At 45.1% G+C, this 24094-nt stretch overlaps 1 protein-coding gene across 3 annotated transcripts in view; it reads right to left on the bottom strand.

The window, feature by feature from the left end:
• Positions 1 to 24094, bottom strand: part of Ppm1l (protein phosphatase 1 (formerly 2C)-like) — a 243881-nt gene that overhangs the window by 8503 nt on the left and 211284 nt on the right. For 2 of the 3 annotated variants that reach the window (NM_178726.3, XM_006501470.3), the window contains exon 3: positions 2809 to 2970. In NM_178726.3, the coding sequence (NP_848841.2) occupies positions 2809 to 2970 (162 nt within the window). Of the gene's footprint in view, positions 1 to 2808; positions 2971 to 20601; positions 23011 to 24094 lie in introns of those variants that run through there. The other variant, XM_011240119.3, reaches the window with a different exon arrangement.

Raw genomic sequence — 24094 nt, 5'->3', positions numbered from 1 at the left:
ATTAGTCCATACACCTGCCCTAGCACCATGCCTGACAGCACATTCGCTCAGCATTATCCGTTCTTTCTTCTCCCTCCCCTTCCTTTTCCCCCCCACCTTTGAGAGAAAGCCTCTTCTGGTCTAAGGTAGTCTTGAACTCACTATCTGGCTGTTGTTGGCCTTGAATTTCTGATTTCCCTGTCTCCACCTCCTGAGCATTAGGATTAAAGACATGTGCCACCACCCCCTGGATTCCATTAGGCTTTCTTTAAAGGAGCCAGAACTTTGTTCATTCACATATTTATCAGATAGCTATCAAATACCCACTCTGTAGAAGGAGACTTTTCAGGCTATTTTACGTAAGATCTAGACCTTTCCCCGACAATCTGGAGGAGAGAGAAGCCACACTTATTGAAAGTCACAGGCATCAAGCAGTACACTGCTGTGACAGGTTAGTGTCTACCAACCACTGAAGTGAGGCAGGATGAAGGAATGGCTTGTAGGAGTGACAGGCATAGTGCAGTTAGCTTTAAGGGGACGGGAGGCAGAACACTGGTCCTGTTCCTAAGGGCCTGGACTGTGTAGTCAGTCATGGTTTCAGTTCTGGCTTGTCACTCTCTGGCTGTATGTCTGTGGACACAAGTTTCTCTGAAGTCCCAGTTTACTGGCTATAGAGTGATTTTAACATTATAGTCTTCACAGAATGTATAAACTTGTATGATGCGTGTCAGGCTTGGCTCCTACACACGGTGAATGGAAGCTAACACTGATGCTGGTACTGAAAAGCAGAGACAGAAAGGTCAACACATATGGCTGGAACCTCCTGTCATGCTAAGTAGGAGGAAGAGAGATGTCGTGACATCTATGGTCATAATAAACACAAATAGAGATGACATAAAACAGAGCTCACAACTGGTCCAGGTACACAGAACACGAGACTGGAGAGTGCTTAGCCCTAAATGGAACATCTATATCATCCATCTCGGCCTAAGGTTTGGAGATGACAGAGGCAGAGGAGGCATGGAGCAAGAGTGTAAGAGTCAGAGGTGGCAGAGGAGCACAAGGGAAACAAACGGCAGGACAACTGCACACATGAACTCACGACATTGAGACAGTATGCACAGCACCTGTGAAAACCCAAGTCAGACAACATTCAAGCATGGAGGTGAGAGGCGGGCATGAAGGTCCACCCTAGCTGAGAAGTCATTGGCAACTGATAGCTGTGGAAGAAAGAGTCCATTTCTTCAAGGGTATGGCCCTTGGTAGTGAGACTCTGTTCCCAATGGATGCTCTTACATGGGTAGTACAGGTAGGTGTGGGAAAAGCCACAAGGTTGCGCGAGTGATGTGATGGCTAATCTTGGCTCTCAACTTGACTCTATCTAGGACACACCCCCAAATAGCTGTGTATGTCCGTGAGGGATTTTCTTGACTGGATAGTCAGAGGTGGAAAAATTCACCCTAAATCTAGGCTACACCTTCTGGCAGCAGCCCACATGCATAAAAGGACATGGAAGAGGCAAGATTATCTATCCTACTGCTGAGGCATTATATCGCTGGTATTAGAACCTATTTCTTTGGGATCCAATGTAGATTAAAGACCAGCTGACACATCCTGCCTTGTGCACTATTCAACTGATGGGTTCTTTGTCTTTTTTCATTGTGAGAGAGCCATGTTGGACTAGCTGGATCATGGCTTTTAAGACAGTCAAATAAATCTCATATATATTTATGATTATTTAATAGTATAAACAATAATACATATAATACACTACATATAATATATTATACACACACACATTGACCATTTAAGGAACTCTAACAAGTACAGGTAAGGGGTGGAGCTAGGCGAATTTGGGGGAGGAGAGTGAATATGATCAAAATAAATTGTATGAAATTCTTAGAGTAAAAAATATTTAAAAAAAAAAGACCCTTGCCTACTTTATGAAAAAACAAAAACAAAAACAAAAAAAAGAGCAGGCCAGATTGATCCTGGAGACAGTGTTCAAATTTTCTTCTATAAGGAAACACTGTAGAGTGGCAGCATGTCAGATATGACAGGGAGGGAACAGCATGATTGTGAAATCTCAACGACACATGCTGGACACCACGATAGAGCTTCCAGGAGCAAGTGTGTCCACAAAACTTAGCCATGTGGATCTTCAGTTCACTTGGGTGAGCTCTCACGGGGAGATGATGTGCATATTTATAAATGAATGTCTGAACTTTCTATTCATCTTTTCTGGAGCTCACTGAAGCTGGATGGATGCTCCGCAAACAAGGCTTTATTTTACCAACAGAAAACCCGAGGAAATCCTCCACTCAAATGTTTCCTTCAAAACATTTATCCTGCGTCTCAAGCAGGATAATACAACTAACTCAGCACGTTTATTCTCAGTCACTCAGCCCCCGCTGGGAAGGCTCAAATGTTCATTAGGCTCATTTCATTTTCTCACCAGGAGGAAGCTAACCTGCAATGACCAAGAGTCATCCTGCAGGTTTACACACACACCAGGGCTCTAGGCTGCTTAGCTGCCTGGCACATGGCTCGGCTGTCAGTGAAGGGACTCCTGCCTTCCACATGTAGGGAACTCTCAGATCTAATAATCCTTCTCAGGGCTTTGGTCTCAGTATCATTTTATTGATCCATGCCTGGCACTGAAGGACTTGGGAGGTGGAGGCAGGAGAACAGGGCTAGCCTGGGCTACACTATGTGATTGCTGCGTGAAATTTGCTCCCGAGAAACTCTCCAAGCAAGCACCTAGATCACCAAACAAGATGGTAGACTTCCCCAGGGTGGTGGTGGTGGTGGTGGGGGTCACAAACTCACCAGCTCTCTTTATCCTCTTCCTTTCCTTCAGCTGGTAAGGCTTGTGATCGTGAGACAAGGGGATGGCATTGCCATCTTTGTCACACAAGACTCCCCGAGAGTCACCAACGTTGGCCACGGTGAGGTCTTTATCTGAGAGTAGAGCGATCAAACACGTTGTGCCTGCAAGACAGAAGAAAGAGGCAGTGTAGGTGGGGGCAGGGCACGGACGGTCCCCTGCTTCTCCAGGCCAGCAGATGGCCGTCCTTAGAGCCTCTCTTGCCAGAGAAGCTTCACTCCAGCTACTCTGGGAATAACCATGATTCACTTCAACATCCCTGATCAAATCTGACAGGCCATTTTCTTAACCGTGTTACGCTGTCACTGAAACAGGCTAGAACAGTATCATTTTCCTAAATCACTTTGTTTCTGCTACTCTCAATTTAAAACACCACATTCAACAGGATTAGGGGAGAGTCAGAATCAGCTCGAAGCCCCAGACAGCTGCTCCATGTTTTCATCTTCTTGTTGGTACCGAGTCTCCGAGAAGTCCCAGTGGCAAGCGTGAAAGCGTATAGGTGGGGGTAGGGTTGGCTCCCGAGGAAGAGGCAGTTGTCAACAACCATATCCTGTGGCGCTGTGACAAAACCAGTCCTGTCAGGAAAGGTCGAGCCCAAATATAGAAAGTCTGAGAGCAGAGACCAGGGAAAGGGCAGCCCGCCCCAGGTGTGCAGGGGCAGGGTACAATGGCAGAAGCAGAGACGTCTACACAGAAGATGGAAGTGGGATTGAGGTGGTCCGATCATGTGCTGGCCTGAAGCCTTCATGCGACGCCCAAAGACAAGCTTTTCCTCAGTTCCTTCTGAGGTGGATATGGATAAAGCAAAGAGAATGAAACAGTCTTCTCTCTCCCTCTGACCCCTGCCAGTCACTGTCAGTGGCCACCTGTCTGCTGAAACGCACACCTCACAACTCATTCCTCTCTTGCCTCAAACTGATAGCTCCTTTACTTGTTCAAAAGTATTCACTGGTCTTCCCTGACAGTCCTTTCCTCATTAAGAAAGCTGCACTCCATAATATAAATATAAACCGCATCTAAATAACCTCTTACTCTTCATACGACAAAAAGAGGACCCCGCTTGTAAACAGAATAAATACAGGGTGATATGAGCAGGAGATCAGTTACAATAATCAGCATATTCAATTACAAATCTGCTTGAAACGCTCTTCTTCTAAATTAGGGGAAATGATTGGGGTGACTGGAGATGGCAGGAGATGCGGGAGCAATTACACACTGCCTCAGTCCCTGTGGGTTCACACGAGCATAGATCATGCTGATTAGAGGACCTTGTTCTACTGGTGCCCTCCATCTGCTCTGGCTCTTACACTCTTCTGCCTCCTCTTCCTCAGGGTTCTCTGGGTCTCGAGGAGAGGGATTCGATGGAGACATTCTATTTAGAGCTAGCATTCCAAGGTCTTTCCCTCTCTGCACATGGATTAGTAGGATTAATACAGTGAAAATGGCCATCCATTTTCACTGTATTAATCCTAGTAATCTACAGATTCCAAGTAATCTACAGATTCAATGAAATCCCCAATAAAATTCTAACACAATTCTTTAATAGATACTGAAAAGAGAATTTTCATATAGAAACTTAAAAGACCCAGGATAGCTTAAATAATCCTGAATAATAAAAGAACTGAAGAAGGTATCACCATCTCCTAATCTCAATTTGTACTACAGAGCTATAATAATAAAAACAGTATGGTATTGGCACAAAATCAGACACATTGGTCAATGAATTAAACTGAAGACTCAGACAAGTCCATACATGTTGACATGACTTTTGGTAAAGAGGCCCAAAACACACACCCTGAAAAAAGACAGCATCTTCAACAAATGGTAGTGGTCAAACCGAATGGCTGCATGTAAAAGAATCCAAATAGATCCTTACTTACCACGCTGCTTAAAACTCAACTCCAAATGTATCAAAGACTTCAACATAAAACTGAACCTGACTGAAGAGAAGGTGGAGCCCTGAACTCACTGGCACAGGAAAAGATGACTTTCTGAACACGATACTGATAGCACAGGCACTAAGAGGACCCTATAAAACTGAAAAGTGTCTGTGTGGCAAAGACATGGTCATTCAGACAAAGCAGCAGCCTGCAGCATGGGAAAAGATTTCCAGCAACTACACATTTGACAGATGGCTAATATCCAAAATACACTAAGAACTAAAAAAAAAAAAAAAAAAAAAAAACTAGATTGTAAGAAAACAAATACTTATTCTTGCTCTCTTGCTCCTCTCTTGCTTTGTCTTGCTCTCCATGTGCTTATGGCCGGTCTCTTCTCTACTTCTCTATTCTCTCTCTGCCTTTCTCTGCTTCTATTACCCTCTTAACTCCCCTCCCCATGCCCTCAATAAGCTCTAATCTATACTAAAAAATAGAAAAATAGTTTTAAAATGGGGTACATATTTTATCGTTGAAGACAGGAACTCAAACAGGGTAGGCTGCAGGAGCTGATGCAGAGGCCATCGAGGGTGCTGCTTACTGGCTTGTTCCTCATGACTTGCTCAGCCTGCTTTCTTATAGAACCCAGGACCAGCAGTCCAGAGAAGGTGCTACCCACAATGAACTGGGCACTCTGTGATCAGTAATTAAGAAAATACCCTACAAGGCTGTCTACAGCCCAATCTTATGGAGGCATTTTCTCCACTGGGTCTTCCTTCTCTCAGATGACTTTAGGTTGTGTCAAGGTGATGCAAAAACCAGCACAACCTCCTTAGTCACCAGGGACATGCAAATAAAAAACCACTTTGAGATTCCATCTGACACCTGGCAGAATGGCCAAGGTCAATAAGACAAATGGCAGCTCATGCTGACCAGGGTGTTGAGTAAAGGGGACATTCACCCATTGCTGGTGGGAGTGTGAATGTGTGAAGCCACTGTGGGAAACGGTGTGCTGGTTCCTGAGGAAGGTGGGAATTGATTTACTTCAAGATCTAGCTAGACCACTCATGGGCATGTACCCAAAGGATGCTTCTATCCTGCTACAGAGACGCTTGCTCAGCCATGTTCATTACTGCTCTATTCATAACAACCAGGCATGGGAAACAATGTCCCATCCTGTCCCTCAACAGATGAGTGGATAAAGAAAAGGTGGTACATTTGCACAATGGAATATTACTCAGCCATTAAAAAACAAAATAATAAAACCCACAGGTAAATGGATAGGACTAGAAAAAAAAATCATCCTGAGTGAGGTAGCCCAGGCACAGAAAGACAGATATGGTATATATTCACTTATAAGTGGATATTAGCTGATAAGTCTATGATGACCAAGCTACAATCAGCGGAACTACAGAGGTTAGGTATACAGTAAGGGACTAGAGGGACAGATAGATCTCCCTAGGAATGGGGAAGAAAACAGATATTTATGGATGGATGCAGGGGACTAGAACAGGAGGAGCAAGTAGAGGGTGAGAGGGAAGAGGGGGATGAAGGAAGGAATATGGGAGAGGCAGTAAACTTAAGGGCCATTTGAGGGGGTAGTATGGAAACTTAGTACAGTACACACTTGCTAAAATATGTGCATACATGAAGATGATCTAAGTGAAATCACTAAAACATCTTTAACATCCTATAAAGACAACTCAACTACCCAGAAATCATTACCCTTGAGTCGTTGTATTAGTTGAATTTGATCTGTGGCTATTTTACTTTGTTCTAAGTTTAGCTTGGCTAAACTTGACAGATACAATCAGAGCATACATCGTTGATCTGGCACAGTGGAGTTTGAAAGGTAAGACAGAAGAGCTGCTTTACTGGGTGTTACATGGCATGTGGGTGCAGTAGAACCAACAGAACTCTTCTGACTCCCTTCTCCGAGCTCTCAGGGCAAGGATATCCCACCAATGGTTCCTACACCATTTAAGCCTATGCCATCGATTAGCACTTGGGTTCATCCCGGCTTCTTAGCTGGTATTCCCTTCTGCCTGTGTTTACAGGGATCCAAGGGAAGGGTCTCCTGTATGGGGTGGGGGTGGTGCATGGCTGGGGTCTGGGCCTTTCCCCAACTCCACTGCAATCAGATCATCTGTCTGTCGGCTTATTGAGCTGTCAGGTAAGGAAGAGAAAGAGTCAGTGCTGCAGTTACAAAGCAACATGCGCTTCCTATCCTAGCTGTGCTTAAGAGCCGCTGCAGGGCTTTCAGTATCATAGATTCACAATGAGGACAGATTGAGCTAATGAGGACCAGAATTAATACAGTAACCATAGGGACAGAGGATGGCACATTGTGTAGGCCCATCAGGGAGGGAGTAAGAAGAGGGGGGTGGTTTAGAATAATGTCTCTATCTCCGGGCAGAAAACTGCTTCCTGGAACTCAGGGATGTTTACTGTGAGTTTCTGAGAAAGGCTTTTGCTCTCATGGACAGATGCAGAGCAGAAAAGAACCATTTCTTTGGCTCAGTATTGTCCGGTGAGTTTCACTGAACAGGGGCAGCTGGCTGGGGATGGAGGGGACAATCTCAGCATCTAAGAGTGGAAAGCTCATTGTCTTAGTCAGGGTGTCTATTCCTGCACAAACATCACGACCAAGAAGCAAGTTGGGGAGGAAAGGGTTCATTCAGCTTACACTTTCCACATTGCTCTTGATCACCAAAGGATGTCAGGACTGGAACTCAAGCAGGTCAGGAAGCGGGAGCTGATGCAGAGGCCATGGAGGGATGTTCTTTACTGGCTTGCTTTCCCTGGCTTGCTCAGCTTGCTTTCTTATAGAACCTAAGACTACCAGCCCAGGGATGGCACTACCCACAATGGGCCCTCTCCCCTTGATCACTAGTTGAGAAAAATGCCTTACAGCTGGATCTCATGGAGGCACTTTCCCAACTGAAGCTCCTTTCTCTGTGATAACTCCAGCCTGTGTCAAGTTGACACACAAAACCAGCCAGTACACTCATGGTCCCTGTCACTTCTGCCAGTGGCAGATCTCACATAATCGGGCTCCATCCCAACTGTCCAATATCATGGATACGGCTGAGCCTGTTTGCCCCAGCATGTTTTTGTTCTGTGTGACAATAAATTTCTTTTCTGTTGGAGTCCTTTGAGTCAGGTTTCACATCTACCTCAAGACACAGGGTTCAGTATCATACTGCCTACATTAGCAAGAGACTGTTAGGTTAGGCCAAATGGTGGTAGGCAGGTGGCAGAAACAGAGTTACAGGTGTGTGTGTGTGTGTGTGTGTGTGTGTGTATATGTGTATATGTATATATATATGCATTATGTATGTATGTATGTATCTATCGATAGATAGATATAGATATAGATATAGATATAGATATAGATATAGATATAGATATAGATATATATGTTGCTATATAGGAACATGTTTGGGGTCCTCTCTACAGAAAAACAACAAAACAAACATGCCCACTTCCTACACTGGGGCTGTATGGGTTTGGAGAAATAATCTATGTTGAACCAATGCGGAATGACCAGAAAGAAGCCAGGACACTGGGGCACAAACAATGCACTGTTTGGGCTTTGCAGTCTTAGCCCAATGTTACAAAACTGTTTATAGTATAATATTACTCAACAGCACAAACTACTCTGTTGCCAAGAATCTCCAGAAAAACACCTCCCAGGAGAAAATACTTGCAATCTCACTTTCTTTGGTATGCTGGAGAAAAATAACCTTGATATTTTGGTTAGTAGTTGTGAGATAAATTGATTCATTCCATTTTAATGATATTCATCAAACTACATTATTCCTTAATTTCGAACCTCGGTATGTTTTCACACTAATGATCTAATTTTCATGAGGTTCTATTAATTAATAGGGATGAGATCTTGGAAACTTAACATAATAAATAACCTCGTGTTACAGATTAAAAAAACAATCTGAACAAGGGTATACCTGTAATTTCTGCACTTTGGAGGTAAGGAGGGATGAGTGGAATTCAAGGATAATCAACAATCTAACAGTGAGTTTGGAAGTAACCTGGGCTACTGGAGGCCCTGTGTTAAAGACAATAACAACAACAAAAATATCAGCAAACATCTGGAAAAGTGAGTTTGCACAATCTGGACTCCAAAGTCTAGACTGAGTGAAGCCCTCTGACCTTTGCATCTGAGAAATGGCACTACAGACCACTCGGGTACTGGAGCGGAAGCCTAGACAACTGACTGGGCTTTTCTCTGTTCCTCTGTTGAGCCATCTAGTACATCAGTGAGTGCTCTGGCCTCTACAGCACATGCTGTTCTCTCCCTCTCACAGTGCTGACGCCAGTGCGGGCCACTGTCATTTCAGCCATCAGGTGCCATCAGGGCGCCATGTGAGAAGCAACAGCGGCAGATCCTGTGTGATCTGGCCCTGGTCCAATACTCTCTAATCACTGTCTCCCTTGTTCCGGCTCCTTTTGTTACTCACAGATGCCCAGCCTTTTGTCATTCGGGCTTTGTGCACACTGTTCCTTTTGCTGTTTGCCCTAACACATCTGCTCTTGTCTGAGCTCCAGAAGGAGGTTTTTAGAGAGCCCTTTTCTGATGTTTTATCTCCTCTGTATTTCTTTAATGCCTTCCAACACAGCATTATATAGATATCTTGCTTACATATTTAAAGCATTGAATATCAGTCTTGCGCTATAGAATATATATCCTTCCTAAGGATAGGGGATATTGCTTGTCTCCTTAATCTAATGCTGCCTAGACTATGGGAACTCAATAATTGCTCAATGAATGGATTAGAAGACTGAATAAATGCTCACCTAACATTAAACTTGCAACCTGGCAGTTCTTCTAACAGGCCTGTCCAGTTCAGTACCATGATGCACACGGTCTTCTAGACACTATCATTCAAGGAACCACTCTTAGGTTTTGTTGTTGCTGCTTTGTTTTTACCCAGTGCTCAAAACATGATACCTACCCTGTGCAGGTGCAGCCCATGGTCCCACGCACACTTCGGATGGACGGAGAGAATGTTCAACCCACATGAGTCCCCCATTGTTTCCTCTGGCCTGGGGTCCTGGTCTAGTGCAAAGGAACGTGGGTGGGACTCTTATTCTTACTACACGTTCGTACCGAAGGGTGGTGTTATAGAACTGTAAAGGTTCGTCACAGTAGCTGTTATAGGAACAACCTGGATCTACTTCCGAAGCACAACAAAACAGGCCTGCTTTGTGTTGGCCTAATTACTTGGTTTTCCTGTAGGAAAACACCAATAGTTCAAACTACCCATTGGCCTATTCCTCCAGGCTCATATTCTCTGCTGAATTAACTCCTGATAAAGTAAAGGGCTACACGGCGAGCTTTCGCACGTATGGATAAATGCTTCATTTGGATGGCATTAGGTGCTTACTTTATTTGATGAGTTGTGTTTCAGACTGCACATCCCAACGATGTTTAAGCTCCTGACTATATGTGTATTTTAGTTAAAATTTCTAAGTAAAATTCCTCGCAACTCCTTACTTATTGTAAACCTCATCAGGCAGCACACGAGCAGTCCTCAGCTGGTTTTCATGCAGGGCAGTGAGGGTTCGCTCGTTACGCGGGATGAAGGACGGGAGGGAGCAAAGGGCCATCTCCATCCTCACATGGTTCATCTGATGAAATGATTACGCGCTCAATGCTAAACAGCCAAACCCCAGCAATCCCGAACTGCTAGTCCACTCCTAACATCGTCCTACCCTATTGCTTCCATACTACCACCCTACATATTTTTATAACAACTGGAATGCAAAAGGAAAGAGAAAAGTGGCTTGGGTGAGTTGACATCAGCACCTGTCTGTCTGACAATCTGAAAGCTCCGGTGCCTTCAGGGACACAGGTCAGGCATAACAGGAAGACTTTGCGGCCCTCTGGGAGCAGCTTTAACAACTACTTCTGGTAGTAGCGTGCTTTCTAAAATCCTTTCCTCCTCTGAGAAAGAGGGGACTTGGCAGCCAGCTCTGAAAGGAAGCCCGGGCCCGATGTCAAGCTGGAGAAGGGGCAGTCCTGGAGAGTGGAAGCACAGGCCGTGCAGGGATGCAGGCCCTTCAGCCTCTTCCAAAGAAGTCATTTTTATATAAGTTTTCCTGATTTTTTTGAACTAGGCAACTTTTGTTTTAACAGATACTGTGAGACACGAGTGGAAAGGGTCAGATTTGTCTAGGAGTGCAGGCCATCTGGGCTCTTAGCTTTCTGTAAAGAATCTCTTGGACACACCATTGCATCACAATAGAGATGGCAAGGAGACGTCACACCCCTGGCCTGCCTGCTTGCCTAGCTCAGAAATGTCAAAACTCCTCCAGTAAGGGGGTGTGGGGTGGTTATTCTGTCCATCTTTGAACAGCATAAGTGATTTCACTTATGCTGAAGGCCACATAGGCTTGGGTGCTGCAGTGGGGGAGGGACTTCACCAGGGATCTAGAGTCTGCAGCGGAGGGTAATGGTTCCATTACACTTCAGGGATAGCCAGCTGCCACGTACCTACACATCTCATACCATTCCCTTTACCTGCCCTGGTCACACGGGTTTCTGATGCAGTAGAGGTGGAGTTGTCTGGGGCTGAGAGGATGCTCATTCCTCACTGATACATTCTTACAGTGCTGATCTGCAAACCACAGCCTCAGGCTAAGGGAAGGGCTGGTGACAAGGATGAGGACAGAAGAGTCTCATGCCTTTGTACTCTCAATACACACACACACACACACACACACTCACACACGCACACACACACATACACACACACACACACACACTCACACACGCACACACACACACACACACTCACACACTCACAGACGCACACACACACACTCACACACGCACACACACACACACACACTCACACACGCACACACAGAGGTATACAAGGAGAGCAGGGTTAGAGACACAGAATCAGGGACACTGCACTTCAGAGATTTCAGTGATGTTATGATATCCACAGGTCCATTCTTTATACCCACTAGAGGAGACCCAAGACATTTCTAAGATCAAGATATACTGCTCTCTTTCCCCCTCCCCATTTTATGTATCAAATACCTCGTTTTATGCAGTAAATGTTTTCCTGAAATGTTGTGAATAAATTATAGTTTTATATAGCATATAAAAATCTATCTGAATTCAGAGTAGTATCCTTGGAACGTTGTCAAAGAATGAGGAGAACAACACCTTGGGAACTGTGAGAGGTGCTCTAGAAAATGAGGCAGAGGGCATTTTGTTCCCTGGATGGTTCTTGGACACGTGTCCCATGCCTCCTGTGTGAAACATTTACATTTCACTTATAAGACATTCTTGTTGGATGCTAGATCGCAGCTACAGGACACTGGGGGTGTCACCCCCCTCACTCTGGGATAGGGGGCAACTCAGTATGACATTTACATAAAAGAATCTGAAAAACACCATATGGAAGCAAACTGAACAAAATCTTAGTATCCAATGTGGATGGGAAAATGAAGGTACGTTCAGGTCTAGAGAGAAATCAACTTAAATCTCTACACGTTTATTCTTTAACTATGAAATGTGTCCTGGCCTAGAAATTATGAGATTAATCCTTAAAACACTGTTGTAAGTAAAGTTAGGCAAACACATGCTGACTCCCTTGCCGCTGGGCTCACAGGCACAGACCCATCACTAAACATTCTCGGCTACAAGGCAGACAGGTTTCCAGAGCCCAGTTTGCTTTTGTGAAACACGTGATTGGCAGGTTCTGAGGGTGCGTTATTATTCTAGGTGATCTATTGCATCCAAATGAAGCATAGACAACTATGCCCTCGCTTAAATGAACAAGATAAAGGCCTATATTCAGTCTTGGGACAGCTATATAAATAATTATTAACTATCTGCTTGTTTTAGGATCAGTGATTATAGAAGGAACTATGAAACACTGCCTTTAGACACAGGAAGGCCACTGTCCCAATGACCTGCTCAAATTCTGACTTTGAGTTCGTCTGCCTATCTGGATACAACCTATACACATCTTTAGTTAAGGGGAAAAATAGCTTGTGGCTTTTCTTCTTTCTCATTTATACCTCTATTAGTTGTATAAAGGATAAAGGGTCTCCCCTTGTGTGTAGGCATGCACAGATCCTTTCCCTCCATTCAGTGCCTCCACAGCACAGAGACCAGCGTGGGCTGGAACAATAAAAATGGAAGCGATCCAGACAGCCCTCACCTCCACGGTGCTTACGCCAATGATCAGCACAAGCCCAGACACTTAGATCCGAGGACAGGCAGGGGGACTACAGGAAGGTACCAGGGAAGAAGTGAGACCCCTGCTTTCTCCTGAAAACCCTATATGGTAAGGAATTTCCTCGGCTAATGTGGCTCCTGGCGCGATGAATGGGGAAGAGGAAGCAGCTGTGGACTGAAAGCAGCTTTAAAGGGAGGGTTTCTTGATTTTTTTCCCCTTTCAAATAAATAATACAGCAGGTCCACCGTACTTTATGTAGTCTGACCCTTGCATTTTATGTGAAGAAAATAGGCAGAGATGTGAACAAGGTTTTGCAAACAGGGACTGACCTCACAGGATTGCTTATGGCAGAAAAGGATTCGCTAAACAAGTAACTGTGAGACGGCAGCATGCCTTAGGAGATGTCCACATGAAGCTGCATTACAAAGACTCACTTATAAAGAATATGCATTGCTACTCTGTCCACGGCGCTCATGACAAAACTGAAAAAAAAATATATAAAAATTTTAGCATGTAACATTTTTACTGAAAAACTACTACATATAAATTATCCAAACCAAATTTACTTACATACATGAATGTGCATATAGATACAAATCAAAGATACTGAAAGATAACACTTATTATTAAAGTTGATTTTAAACATATTAAAAGTTTTCCTGAAAATGTCCATATTTTCTACATATAACATAATGACTTCTCATCTCCCAGATCTAGTGCTTCCCTGGGTCAGACTCCTCTGATTGCCTGCTCTATGCTGACCTCACTTTATTAACAGCAACCCTGCAAAGCACATACGTGTGGGATTGTTATCCTCTCACCCCCTAGTCTGCAGACAATGAGCAGGAAGCTCACCAAGATGACATAGCTTTGGGCAGAAAAGCCAAGTTTTGGATGCTAAGTCAACTGTTAACTTCCCCCCAAGAGGTGGAACCTCCCTAAGAGTGAGGAAAGGAAGCCATGGGCACGCAAGGCTTACAGCTTCATGGAACAACCCTTTAATAATCACACTTGCTCCCACTGTAAGGATGCAGAGCATTACTTTTGGTTGTGGTTTGGATATAAAGTGGCTCTAAGGCTTTTGTGCTGAAGGCTTGGTCCTCAGCGTATTAAGAAGTCACTGAGGGGTTAGCAAGGTGGTTCAGTGGGTAAAGGGACTTGCTGCTAAGCCCTACAACAAGGGCTCAATTCCTGGGACCCATATGGTAGGAGGAGAGAACTGATTACCATGCCGTAAGTTGTTCTCTGGTCTCTACACATATACATGGACACAGACACAGACAAATGTGACAAAACTTTTGCTGGACGTGGTAGTACATGCCTTCAGTTCCAACACTCAGGGTTAGAGGTGGCTGGATTTCTGTTGGTTTAAGACCAGCCTGGTCGATAGAGTGAGTTCCAGGGCAGCCAAGACTACATGATGAGATCCTTGGCTTACCTCCGGGGGAACAATTATTTTTAAAAGTTCTCACTGAAGAACGTGGGCTCTAGTCAGATGAATCCACTGATAGATTCATAGTTTGGCATTCTTGGGAGGTGGTAGGAACTAGAGATAGAGCTAGCTGAGGGAACTTGGTCAGTCCTGGCCACACTCAAGTCACTGGCTCTGTGCTTTTCTTCCTCATCACAGGCTCAGAAGCACTTAAGCCACCAGCCAAGGGGAGAACCTATGAAGTCAAAGAAGCCTTTAAGCTGTTTATCTCAGCGAGAAAACAAAATTAACCCCTTCTCCCCCAGCTAGCGTAGGCCCGTGGTATTGTGGGCAGATTGTTGTAATTACATTTAATTACACAATCAAAGGGCTCTAGGAGTGGTTTGTGAAATGACAGTCCTGACTTTGTTCATCAAGTGAGGCTAGGGGCTTAGGGAGCAGGAAAGCTGCTTAAGGTCCCGAAAAGTTGCCAGGACTCCAGCGCACTCCAGGCTGCTGACTGGAGTGTCTACTGAGTAAGCCTTGAAGGCTCTGCTTTCTGAGTGAGTAAGAAGGAAGGCTCAGCAGCTACAGGCCCAGGATTTCATACCCAGCGCATGCGCTCTGTGATTGTAGCAGAGAACACTGGGTGGGAGAGTGTTCTCTGCTACAATCACACACCAGCCTTTCTGTTGGTGGTTCTTAACCTGTGCGTCCAGACCCCGTTAGGGCCTGAATGATCTCACAGGGGTAGCCTATCAGATATCCCGCACATCAGAATATTTATATTACGGTTCATAACACTACCAAATTACAGCTATGAAGCAGCAAGGAGATAATGTTACGATTGGGGGTCAGCACACCACAAGGAACTGCATTAAAAGGCCACAACATTCGGAAGGTTGAGAACTGCAGCTTTCTGTGGACCCAAATCTCATGTGCACCGCTTCACTTGTGGACTACAGGGGACAGCTTTTAGACTGACGAAACAAGCCGGCTTCAAAGGCACAACCTCCATTTCTCTAAGGCTCGCTTCCTGGGTCCTGTGAAGTCCTGGATCTGGCTTACAACTGAGAAACAAGGCTTCTTAGAGTTCCCATCCTCCTCCCCCTACCCTTATGGATCCACTCTTAACACCCAACTGGCTTCTACAAGTGATTCTTTCACTCTTACCACAGGTAAATGCAGCCCTCAAGATTTTTTTTTTTTTTTTTTTGAGATCTTGAATAAGCCAAAAGTCTTTGGGAGAGGTCTCCCACACTGAATTGGCCCAGGCCCCTCAGAGAACACAAGCATTAAGCAGCAGGGAGCTGGGGAGGGAGGGCTCTGCAGTACAGCATTGCCAAGTCGCTCTGGCCTTGTACAGCCTCTTCAGGAGTTATAAACCCCAGGGCAGCATTGTTCTTGATTTTCCAGCTTTTTGTAGCTCTGGCTACAAGAAACGTCGTGCTGAGCTGATGAATGGTGTTTATACAGCCTCTGAACTCAACTCCTGGCTAGTCCGGAGGCTGAAGTCACTCATCTACTCACTGGGCAGGCATTTAACAAGCACTTTGTGCCAAGTGGTAGGTGCTCCGGGTTCAGAAACACGGGATGTGGTCCTTAGACGGTGTGCGCGTGGGGGCTGGGTAGAGGGAGCGGCGGGCGAACGGATGGAGAACAGAAAAGCAACATTTCTCTTATAGTTGAAAGTGACAAACCACGGAAGCACGGGAACCAGTCTGCAGTGGTAAGAGGAGGCGCGGGAACGTGTTTGACTGAGTACTAGGAGCTAGTCCGACAACGCTAGGGGAGAAGCCTGCGTGATGCACATGCGTGTGTGGTAGCAGTGGAAAGTCAGATCAATACTCGAATTCCCATTTTGTATACACTTGAGATAGATTTTTTTAAAATAACAACGATGATCAGGACATCTGGCAGCATGAGCCCAAATACACATCAAAGCTAAACATGGAAACGTCTGACATCAAGGAATGTCAGGCCCCTAAACCGTACAGCCTTGCAAATACTAACGGAGGCCTACACAAAACTTAAGAAAGCTACGTGAAAAAAGATGCAAGTCTCCACACAGACCTCGGATTGTCACAAGTCACCTGTGTCCATGTCCTGTGATTACTGACTGATCAGGAGAGATCTGCACTATGCACGGTGCCCAACTACCACCGGGCTGGGCTTTCTTCCCATGGGTTCCAGGTCACATGCTTAATCTTTCCATGTTTTAAGTTTCCCCCCCCTTCCAGTTGCTAGGGAAACAAACTGAGCTGCGCACACCACCACAGAGCCGTAGACCCAGCCCCGTGTGCTCAGAAGACAGAGAATCAGGGGATACATTAATTTACATCCACAATGAAGATGCTTAGCTGTAAGAGTTTACAGTCTGAGAATGCATTTTATATTAGTCTCGGGATACAACGGTTGACTGATGCCCAGCCGGGAGCTCAGACAAAGGTCAGGTGGTGTCGTGGCAACACTTAGAATAAGAAGTTAGGCCTCAAATTAGGGATAATGATCAAGCAATGTAATGAAGTTACAATTTTAATATAGATTTACTTATTTCATGTGTGTTTGTCTATGTGTATGTCTGTGTGTGTATGGGCAGTGGCGGGGGGTAAATAGAGTCCAGAGGAGGGTGCTGGACACCTTGAAATTGGATTTACAGAAGGTTGTTGGCCATTACGTGGGTGCTGGGAACTGAACCTCTGTGCGGAGTGCCAGTGCTCTTCCTGCTAAGTCTCCTCTTAGTTCTGTAATGATGCTTATTTTAACTAAAAATGCTGGCATGTCAGTTACTGAAAGACTTATTTAGAGAAGAGAAAGCCAAGTGTTACCTGGAGATAAAAGACTATCTTTCACTAAATATTAGCAATTAGTCAGTTACTGCTTTTTATACAATGGTAAAGTGTGAATTCTCACCGCCTATATGAACAGGACGAACACATCTCTGCTCCAAAGCTGTTAAGAGTTCTTTGGTTTTTAGATTTACTTACATGAAGGAGTCTTTTGTCCTAATGTGTGTATGCACACCATGTGCATGCCTGGTGCCTATGGTAGCCAGCAGAGGGGATCAGAGTCCATGAGACTGGAGTCCCATTTGGGTGCCAGAAGTTGAATCTGGGTCCTCTGGAAGAAGAACCGGTGCTCTTAACCACTGAGCCATCTCTACCGCTCCAGTGCTGCTGGACTGTGGTTCCCAAGAATTAATGTTGCCTACGATCCCAGAGCCCTTAGAAACCAATGTTTAAAGATTCAAAAGCTTTCAGATACTGCATTTACACTAGAGATGCTTGACTCAGGTTCCAGTTTGTTCAGCAGACGGCAAACAGGCTCTTACAATGCTTTCAACTGGATTCACCAAGTGGCATAAGTTATTTATTACAATTTAAGATATGAAACAGTATGAGCTTAGTAAAATTCCCAGAGAACTGAACCTTGGAAGTTCTCCTGCAGGAAGAGTTTTGAATGGAAACCACATACGCTGTCTTATGGCTCCTCCATTCAGCTGCCCTACTGGAACAGGGCTGAATACAAGAACCTTGACCATTTTCCGTATGGATACTCTTTAGTTTTTAATTTCCTAGGAGGCAGGATCACCCAAGAAGAGTTTTCACACTATTTTCAGACTTACTGGAGAGGGCAGAACTTCTTACAGTCCATTCAAAGGGACTAGAGAAGTGTGGGAACTAAAGGGGCTGGGGGGAAGAAGGGGGAAGAGGATAGCCCACATCCAGCCAGAGTTCCTCCTATGCTCTGTGCAGGCGGACTCGGGAGGGCTGCCAGATGCTTTCCACTTGGCCCTAGGTGGGCATCTAAGCCACTGACCCCACTCGATGGGGAGGCGGGGTAGACAAGGAGCAGCCCCTGACCAGGGGCCCCGGGGCAACAACACCCCAGGGTTATGGGAGAGAGGTTCCCACACAGGCGAGAGTAAGCACAGCGGGCCTTGATGAGCAGAGACAGTCTATGGTTTTAGAGCTTTATTGTGGAAAGGCAGGGAGAAAGGAGAGAAGGTAAAAGAGAGAGAGAGAGAGAGAGAGAGAGAGAGAGAGAGAGAGAGAGAGAGAGAGAGAGACTGGCCATGGCCAAGAGGAAAGAAGGGGGAAAAGGAGAGAGAAAAGAAAGGCTAGAGTAAGAGGTTAGAGAGAGATGAGTGAAGAGAGAAAGTGAGAGAAGAGAGGAGAGTGAGAGGAGAGGATGAGGAGGGAGGAGAGGTTAGAGATCGAGGTGGGGCCAAGCAGCCCCTCTTATGGTAGGCTGTTATCTTTACTGTTGCTAGGTAACTGGGAGGAGTCTAGCCTGAATGTCAGAAGCTTGGGACATTGTCTACGTGACTACTAGCCATGCTTCTCTTGTGGGGGCTGTGGGGACTGTAACTTTGACAAGAGCCTTGAGTCCAGGAGATATGGGGGAATGCCTACCGTCCCATGTAGGTGAATTATCACCACTGGGTCCCGGGGTTCAGACCTCAGCTTGACTGGAGACCAGCCTGTCTGTGCATAGCCCAATGCCCCACAAGAGAGAGCAAAGCAGAAGGTCTAGGAGGAACCACTTTCACTCTTCAGGAGGTGTCTTAGTCAGGGTTTCTATCCCTGCACAAACATCATGATCAAGAGGCAAGTTGGGGAGGAAAGTTTACACTTCCCACACTGCTGTTCATCACCAAGGAAGTCAGGACTGGAACTCAAGCAGGTCAGGAAGCAGGAGCTAATGAGCTAATGCAGAGGCCATGGAGTGATGTTACTTACTGGATTGCTTCCCCTGGCTTGCTCAGCTTGCTTTCTTACAGAACCTAGGACTACCAGGGATGACACTACCTACAATGGGATACCCCGCCCCACTTGATCACTAATTGAGAAAATGCCTTACAGCTGGATCTCATGGATGCATTTCCTCAAGGGAGGCTCCTTTCTCTGTGATAACTCCAGCTTGTGTCAAGTTGACACACAAAAAGCAGCCGGTACAGGAGGGGAATAAGCCACGTGTGCTACATGCAGCCTGTCACTGTAGAATCTCTCTGAAGCAATGGGGCTGAGTCTTGCTGAGGGATTAGATACAATACACAGTCATTCCTCAAAGTGGCAGCTTGGAACAAGTATTTATTCACAGCAGTTCCTGAGAGCCGAGGATCCTGGGCAGCTTCTCTCGAGTGGCTGAGCCTCTGGGTCTCTCCTGAGGTTGCAGTTAAGCTGTTAGTTATTTTAGAGCTACTGAGAAAAAAATATACTTCAGGCTCATTCATATGGCTCTGGTGGGCTCAGCTCCTGACTGGGTGGGACTTTGCACTAACTGCCCAAGTATCCTTATGATATGATATGGCAGCTCACACCCCAGGGCAAGTGACTCTATGGATAGGTAAGAGGCAGAGAAGACTCTTAAGCAAAGTCATGACCGACCCCCACCTCTCTCTTTCTCTCTCTCTCTCTCTCTATATATATATATATATACACACATATACATATACATATACATACCTAATATAAGAAGTATCACCTTGGCCAGGCAGTGGTGCTGCACGCCTCTAATCCCAGCACTTGGGAGGCAGAGGCAGGCGGATTTCTGAGTTCGAGGCCAGCCTGGTCGACACAGTGAGTTCCAGGACAGCCAGGACTATTTAGAGAAACCCCGTCTTGAAAAAAAAAAAGACGTATCACCTTGCCACTTGATTCATATTCATATTCTATATATATTCATATATTATCCGTTTACTATAAGGGGGTGTGTAAACCCAGCCCACACTCAAGTACAGAGCAGTTAAGCCCCACTTCTTGAGGGGAGACAGAATTTGCAGGCACCTCTAAAGCCACGTTCATGTTTACCACAGAGCCAGGTAATAAAGATCTGAGTTAGGAACGATCTTTTGAATGCTCAGTGTTCCCTGTGTTACGCTTGAACTCTATACACCAGGATGCTTCGGTTTGCGTCTGTGCAGGCTCCAACAGTGGGATGGGGGTGAGCCAACGAGCATCATCATCATTGTGGTGCTCTTGGACTGGGGGAATAGAAAACCACAAGTCCATTGTCTGGAATTCAGTCGGCCCACAGTAGCTGACCCTCCCGAATCCATCCTGAGCACAGTTCATCAGTACTGTTGCCATTACACCGAGTTGCATGCTACGGAGTATAATCTTACTAATTAAAATCGCAAAGAGCATGCCTGCTGGCATTCTGTCAGCATCCTGATAAGCTTCAATTAGTAACTGCATTAGGCCCAGGGCAACCTCTCCTCACCTTCTGCCATCTGCAAGAGTGTTGTCCTTGGTATCAAGTATCCTTGCTCATTCAGGTGAGAGGAGTGGCGGAAAGGAGGGCGAGGAAGGCCAGCTTTCATTCTTACCAAGAGCCGAGTCTGGTCTGGCCCTTTTACAACCGATTTCCTTCTGAATTCCTGCATTTCTGCTTTCCCATTTTGCTTCTACCTACGCCTGCCCACTGTTTCTTCATGATGTAATTTATAGAAGCTTCCATTTGTTCCTCAGGTCTTGTTCTTGGACATTTTTGTCTGCTGTTACATAGGGTGTCTAGTATGTCCACATCTTCACTCACAACAACCTGTATGCCTATGCTGAACAAATCTATACTTCCAGTTTTGGTGTCCAAACTATCCTATAAGACCATATACCCTGCCTTACTTTTCTCAATTCAGAAACTTATGAGTTCTATATCTGTGTAAGAACCTCAAACATGTGCATTCTGTGTTGGTCTCTGTCTCCCTTGCACACGCACTGTCTTCTCTACACTTACGTCTTCATTTGCACACTCTGCATCAGAGAATGATGCCAAGGCTATCAACATCCAGAGACCTGGGAGTCAATCGCTTTCTCAAGGTGCATCACTAACATGCAGCAAGTCTTGCTAAGTCTATCAGTGTATGCCCTATGGGGAATAACAGGGACTAAGAGGAAGCTCTCGCCACTTTGTAGTTTTGGAATGAACAGAGTGGTTGACAATACAGGCTTTGGGTACCATTCTTAGTGTGACTCCATCCCAGCTGAGTGACTGAGCAAGGACTAGAAGTAAGAAAAAAACATTTGCTAAATCCTGACTGACTCAAGACTGAGGTTGCCTGATCCTCAGGCACGTATGGAACTTACAGGAACTTCTGCTAACCTACATTGTTTGGCTGTAACCACAAGGCTTTCTGAATACTGTGGTGATACAACTGTGCTCTATTCTAATGAAAGGTTAATTCATATCCTGTCATGTTTGCTAAAAGCCATCACAGCTACATCTACGGGATGTATAAACTTGTGGTTTTTATCTTATAACCCCCCTGTTTACTCAGTTCAGGGCTGCTTTTTCCGATTTATGGTCACAAAAGTTTGTGCCCCTCGCTAGGACTCTGTGGCTCAATAAAAAACTTCTAATTCATAAGTATTTCATTCTGGTCTCATTCTCCTAGGTGAGAATAGCCTTCAACAGACTCACCTCTTAAAATCATTACAAAGGCAACAGGGGTCAGGGGGTGGGGAGCATAGCAAATCACAGCACTAGGACATAAGATGTCCAGAATGGCTGAGCAAGGACCTCCAATGACACATTCCGCAGTAAAGGAACTAGAATGCTCAAAAAAAGGGTTAAAGATCAGATTTTTCAGAAATAGAATTTAGAAATATTCAAGATTTTCAGCAATCAAAGGGGTTTATTCAAGGAGAGAAGAAAGGCAAACTCTTGGTCCGAGAATGAAATTTGCAGTTCTTTAGTTTACCAGCATCCCTTGCTCTTCAGGCAGCTAGCTAGCTCTGCAGCAGGCTTGAAGGCAAGCAGCTTTAAATCTTGGTGGTTATCAGAAATGATGTCCTGCCAGAAAGGCAGAACAGTTTTGAAATCCCCCAAAGAACTCAACCCCTCTGGAAAACTGTATCTGCCTAATCTGTTTGGAGCGCCTGGAAAAGACCCACTTTATTTTAATTTCATTTAACTCAGAGCTGTCTCAGGAGAAAACTGCTCTCCTCGGGGCACTGGCTGGAAATAATAGTAGCAGTTACTAACAGTTCAGCTGGATGGTAAGAGAGAAAACAAATCAAGGAAGAGGATTCGAAGAAGAACAGTGTCCGTACATGGCCCCTTAGTTTCCTTTTTTGTTGCTGTGATAAAACACTCTGACAGAAGTGACTCACAGTTAACGAAACCAAATTTCCAAAAGAAGGGATCACAAGCGTCTGAGAGGATGTAGAAGACTCAGCAAATGTGAAGATGGGTGTGCTGAGATGACTCAGGAAGGAGAAAGAAGGAATCAGTACCTCTCCGAAGCTCCACGATCTCCAAGTAGAGTAAACTCAAAGCTAAGACATCTCATAAACAAATGTTAAAGACCAAAAGCTGAAAGAGAAGCAATTCAGCACATGTATAAGGAATCCTCAGAAAGGTAGCAGTCAATGTCAGTTTGTCACCAGAAACCATGCAGGGGACAGGTGGTGGGGCAGCAGAGCCAACATGTTAAAGCAGGACTGCTGGCCATCGGCATCATTTTTACAATCACTTTGGAAAACAATCTAGGATTTCCTCAAAAAGCTTTAGTTAACATAAGACTAAGCAGTTGCAGCCTTATATTTATAACCAAGAGAAATAAAAATATTTATTCACAAGTCAGGCGGTGGTGATACACGCCTTTAACTCCAGCACTCAGGCAGAGGCAGAGGCAGAGGCAGAGGCAGAGGCAGAGGCAGAGGCAGAGGCAGAGGCAGAGGCAGAGGCAGAGGCAGAGGCAGAGGCAGAGGCAGAGGCAGAGGCAGAGGCAGGGGAATCTCTGCATTTGAGGTTAGCCTGGTCTACAGAGTAAGTTACAAGATATCCAGGGATATATAGAGAAACTTTTTCTTGAAAAACCAATTACTCAGAAAATTGGACATAATGCTACCAGAGGATCCCACAATACCTCTCCTGGGAATATATCCAGAAGATGTTCCAACCGATAAGAAGGACACATGCTCTACTATGTTCATAGTAGCCTTATTTATAATAGCCAGAAGCTGGAAAGAACCCAGATGCCCCTCAACAGAGGAATGGATACAGAAAATATGGTACATTTACACAATGGAGTACTACTCAGCTATTAAAAAGAATGAATTTATGAAATTCCTAGGCAAATGGATGGACCTGGAGGGCATCATCCTGAGTGAGGTAACCCAATCACAAAAGAACTCACACAATATGTACTCACTGATAAGTGGATATTAGCCCAGAAACTTAGAATACCCAAGATATAAGATACAATTTGCTAAACGCATGAAACTCAAGAAGAACGAAGACCAAGTGTGGACACTTTGCCCCTTAGAATTGGGAACAAAACACCCATGGAAGGAGTTACAGAGGCAAAGTTTGGAGCTGAGACGAAAGGATGGACCATCTAGAGACTGCCATATCCGGGATCCATTCCATAATCAGTTTTCAAACGCTGACACCATTGCATACACTAGCAAGATTTTGCTGAAAGGACCCAGATATGACTGTCTCTTGTGAGATTATGCCGGGGCCTGGCAAACACAGAAGTGGAAGCTCACAGTCAGCTATTGGATGGATCACAGGGCCCCCAATGGAGGAACTAGAGAAAGTACCCAAGGAGCAGAAGGGATCTGCAGTCCTATAGGTGGAACAACAATATGAACTAACCAGTACCCCCCCGGAGCTCGTGTCTCTATCTGCATATGAACCAGAAGATGGCCTAGTCGGCCATCAGTGGAAAGAGAGGCCCATTAGTCCTGCAAATTTTATATGCCTCAGT

The sequence above is a fragment of the Mus musculus genome, chromosome 3 (assembly GCF_000001635.26).
Source record: "Mus musculus strain C57BL/6J chromosome 3, GRCm38.p6 C57BL/6J".
NCBI classification, from domain to species: Eukaryota; Metazoa; Chordata; class Mammalia; order Rodentia; family Muridae; genus Mus; species Mus musculus.
Note: the sequence above shows the minus strand (reverse complement) of the source record. Positions and strands in the feature narration are given on the sequence as shown.